The 3,001-nt window shown below is 33.9% G+C and overlaps 1 protein-coding gene across 1 annotated transcript in view; it reads right to left on the reverse strand.

Annotated features, from left to right (window-relative positions):
• Nucleotides 1–1,228: 1,228 nt before the first annotated feature.
• Nucleotides 1,229–3,001, reverse strand: part of LOC117169868 — a 13,817-nt gene continuing 12,044 nt past the window's right edge. The window contains exon 4 of the mRNA XM_033356376.1: nt 1,229–1,294. Coding sequence (XP_033212267.1) covers nt 1,229–1,294 — 66 coding nt within the window. The remainder of the gene's footprint in view (nt 1,295–3,001) is intronic.

Genomic DNA, 3,001 nt, shown 5'->3' on the forward strand with positions numbered 1-3,001 from the left:
GTTCCAGAACGAACGTACTAATTAAATTGAGAACACGATAATTCTAAAGGTATAATAATAATAATGTAATTTTAAATAAGCAGTATTATTTTTAGCAAAAAAATTAAAGCTTCTAAAAAAAACATTTATTTAAAATTAATTTTTTAATTTTGAAAAAGTATTTGAACTTTAGTGAATGCTGGCTTATTTTTTCCCGGAAAATATTTTTTACAAATATACTGCGTCCAATTTTCAAAGTAAATTCGTCTACGTAGAAAAGCCCCCATCCCTCTCGAAATATGCCAATATGAAAAAATTAAGTTGCAAAAGACATTGTTAAAATAATTTTTTTTCTCACAATTTAAAAATGTTTTAATTACCAATAATGTTTTTTATTTGAAATTACATGATCAGTATTATTTTTCTGATTCTTAAAATCATACCAACAACTATTTTATTCGTAGGTCTAGTTTTCGACATAAGTACCTTAATTGCTTTTGCAAAATTGAATGACGGGGGAAATTGTTGAGATCCGAGAAAAACCTGTAAATAACCTCGAATTTTTCTCTGATACTTGAGTGGTCACCATGTTTCATGGAAACATAATTTTTTTAAGCTACATTGAAGATTATTAAGTTAAAAATTTCCTCGCCTTATTCACCTTATGTTTCTCTGTTCTAAGGTACTGAGATCATTTCTAAACAAGCAGAGTCTTATTCCTTTCAAGTAAGTTTCGAAATACTGGTCCCAATTTAAGTTCTTTATGTTGAACCTGAAAATGTGTTGGTCCTTTAAATCCAGACGGTCCCATAGTGATTGCATATTTCCGTTTGTGAAAGTCTGTTCACGTGTGCAGGAATGTGAAACTACGGCAGTGAATTTATGCACCTTCTGGTAGACCTTTATAAGTCTGAATTAAAAAAAACTCTATCATGTAAGACACATCAAATTTTATACGTATCATATCACTTTTATGTGTCTTTTAGCTCTTAAAAATTATTTTTGAGTAATGCAAATATTTTTTAAGAATTTCGAATATTTTTTTTTATTGAGTCAAAATTTGTATACGTACTTTGGTTTTTGGCCGATGCATACATTGGCAGTATTTACGACAAGTGCCGGTAATGAATGTAGAGGTACTGTGTAGGCAGAATGAACCAGTTTCTGCATGTTCATTATGAACGATAAATACAAGAATGACTTCCTGGGCAGATAAATTTCAGAGTAGGCTACGTTAGATTTACAGTATTCATCCCAGGTCAGACGAGCATCTGCCGAAGATACGAAATTGTATATTAACATGTCTTCTTCTCTCCTGAAAAGTAAAAATGCAAATTTTCTTAGTTATTATTTTTTTCGAAATTTAAAATTATTTTTATCAAGATGGAAGCATGTTAAACCAAAAGGAACTGAACGCCTAAACCAAAATTATTCAGCATGGAAAAAAACTCCAAAATCAGATTTTTAGAAGCTATGCTCATGAGAGTTTTTGTTGATTATCATATTTATATATACCATTAAGCCATTTCCCTTTCGGGATGTGCGTGACTCACTCGGTGGGGAAAGGAGTAATATGAGGAAGGGCTATGAAATTTTTAGATTGATCCAGAATTTTTGTGTTATTTATGTAAATAATACGTTCGTTCCGTAACACTGCTCCGAACCAGGTAGCTTATCAATCTCTATAGCAATCAACCCGAGTGAAGATCCTCACAAAGTCGTTACGTAAGGTTCCCCACTTAGGTCCATTAGTGTGGAGGTCTTTTGTTTCAGGCGTCATTCACTCTACTGACACTCTTTTTATTAACTATTTGCCGCCATACTTTTCTGTCCTGGCATATTTCTCTAGCTTCTTTTACGTCCATGAATTTTTTTCATGCAGGCTCTCGTGTTTCTGTGGCTTCTTATATCTCTTCTAACTAAGATCTCATTCACCCATCTAACAATTCTTCTCGCGGTCTGTCTGTGGGCACGGTGCCACTCACTTTACCTTAATACATTTGTTTTGCTAATTGTTCATTTGGCATTCTCTCAACATGCCCGAACCATTTTAACCGATTTCTTTCCCATGTGTCTACTAACGTCTCTTCTGCACGAGATCCTGTGAGAATTATGTCGTTCCTCACTTTGTCCATCAGAGTTTTCCCGCATATCATGCGCAAGAATCTCATGTCAATTTCATTTACTTTACTCTTATCTTTTCCTTGATAGGTCCATGTCTCGCTAGGGTATAGTACAGTCGGTACAAATATAGAGTTATGTATTGCCATTTTAGCTTTATTTGATATATTTTTACTTCTGATAAGAGGCCTTGCTCTACCAATAACCTTCTTACCTTCGTTTATGCTTCTATCTAACTCCTCATATATTTTCCCGTCCCTAGTAAATAAGCTACCAAGGTATACGAACTTCTCAACTTGTTAAATTTTCTCATCATTTAATACAGCATTGCATAGTGTTTTCTCACTTTTGCCTTCGAACACCATAGTTTTTGTTTTATTTGCGTTAATTTTGAGGCCCATGCTCTTCATGCTTGCATTCAGTTTATTCAACATTCTTTGTAAGTCTTCGATTTACTCTGCCATAACAACCTTATCACCTGCGAACCTTACACTCGCTTTGCTACCAGTATATATTGTTTTTATAGCTTGTAGGAGCCATACATTGACTCCATACTCTTTCAGGACTTCCCAAAGCTTACTTCTATCTACCTTGTCAAAAGCTTTTTCTAGGTCAACAAATGCACAGAAAACTTTTTTTCCTACTCTCAAACTTTTTCGTGTTATTTGCCTTAAGCTAAATATTTGATCCGTACATGACCTTCCTGGCATAAACCCGCTTTGGACTTCCCAAATCTTTGCTTCTCTTATTTTCATTATCCTACGAATCAGTATTTTTGAATATATTTTACTTACGGTACTTAATAAGCTAATCCCTCTGTAATTATTGCAGTCACTTTTATCTCCCTTTCTTTTGTATATTGGTAAGATAATCGCTTTTTTCCAATCGTCTGGGACGTCTC

Source organism: Belonocnema kinseyi, chromosome 3 (genome assembly GCF_010883055.1).
Source record: "Belonocnema kinseyi isolate 2016_QV_RU_SX_M_011 chromosome 3, B_treatae_v1, whole genome shotgun sequence".
In the NCBI taxonomy this organism is placed as follows: Eukaryota; Metazoa; Arthropoda; class Insecta; order Hymenoptera; family Cynipidae; genus Belonocnema; species Belonocnema kinseyi.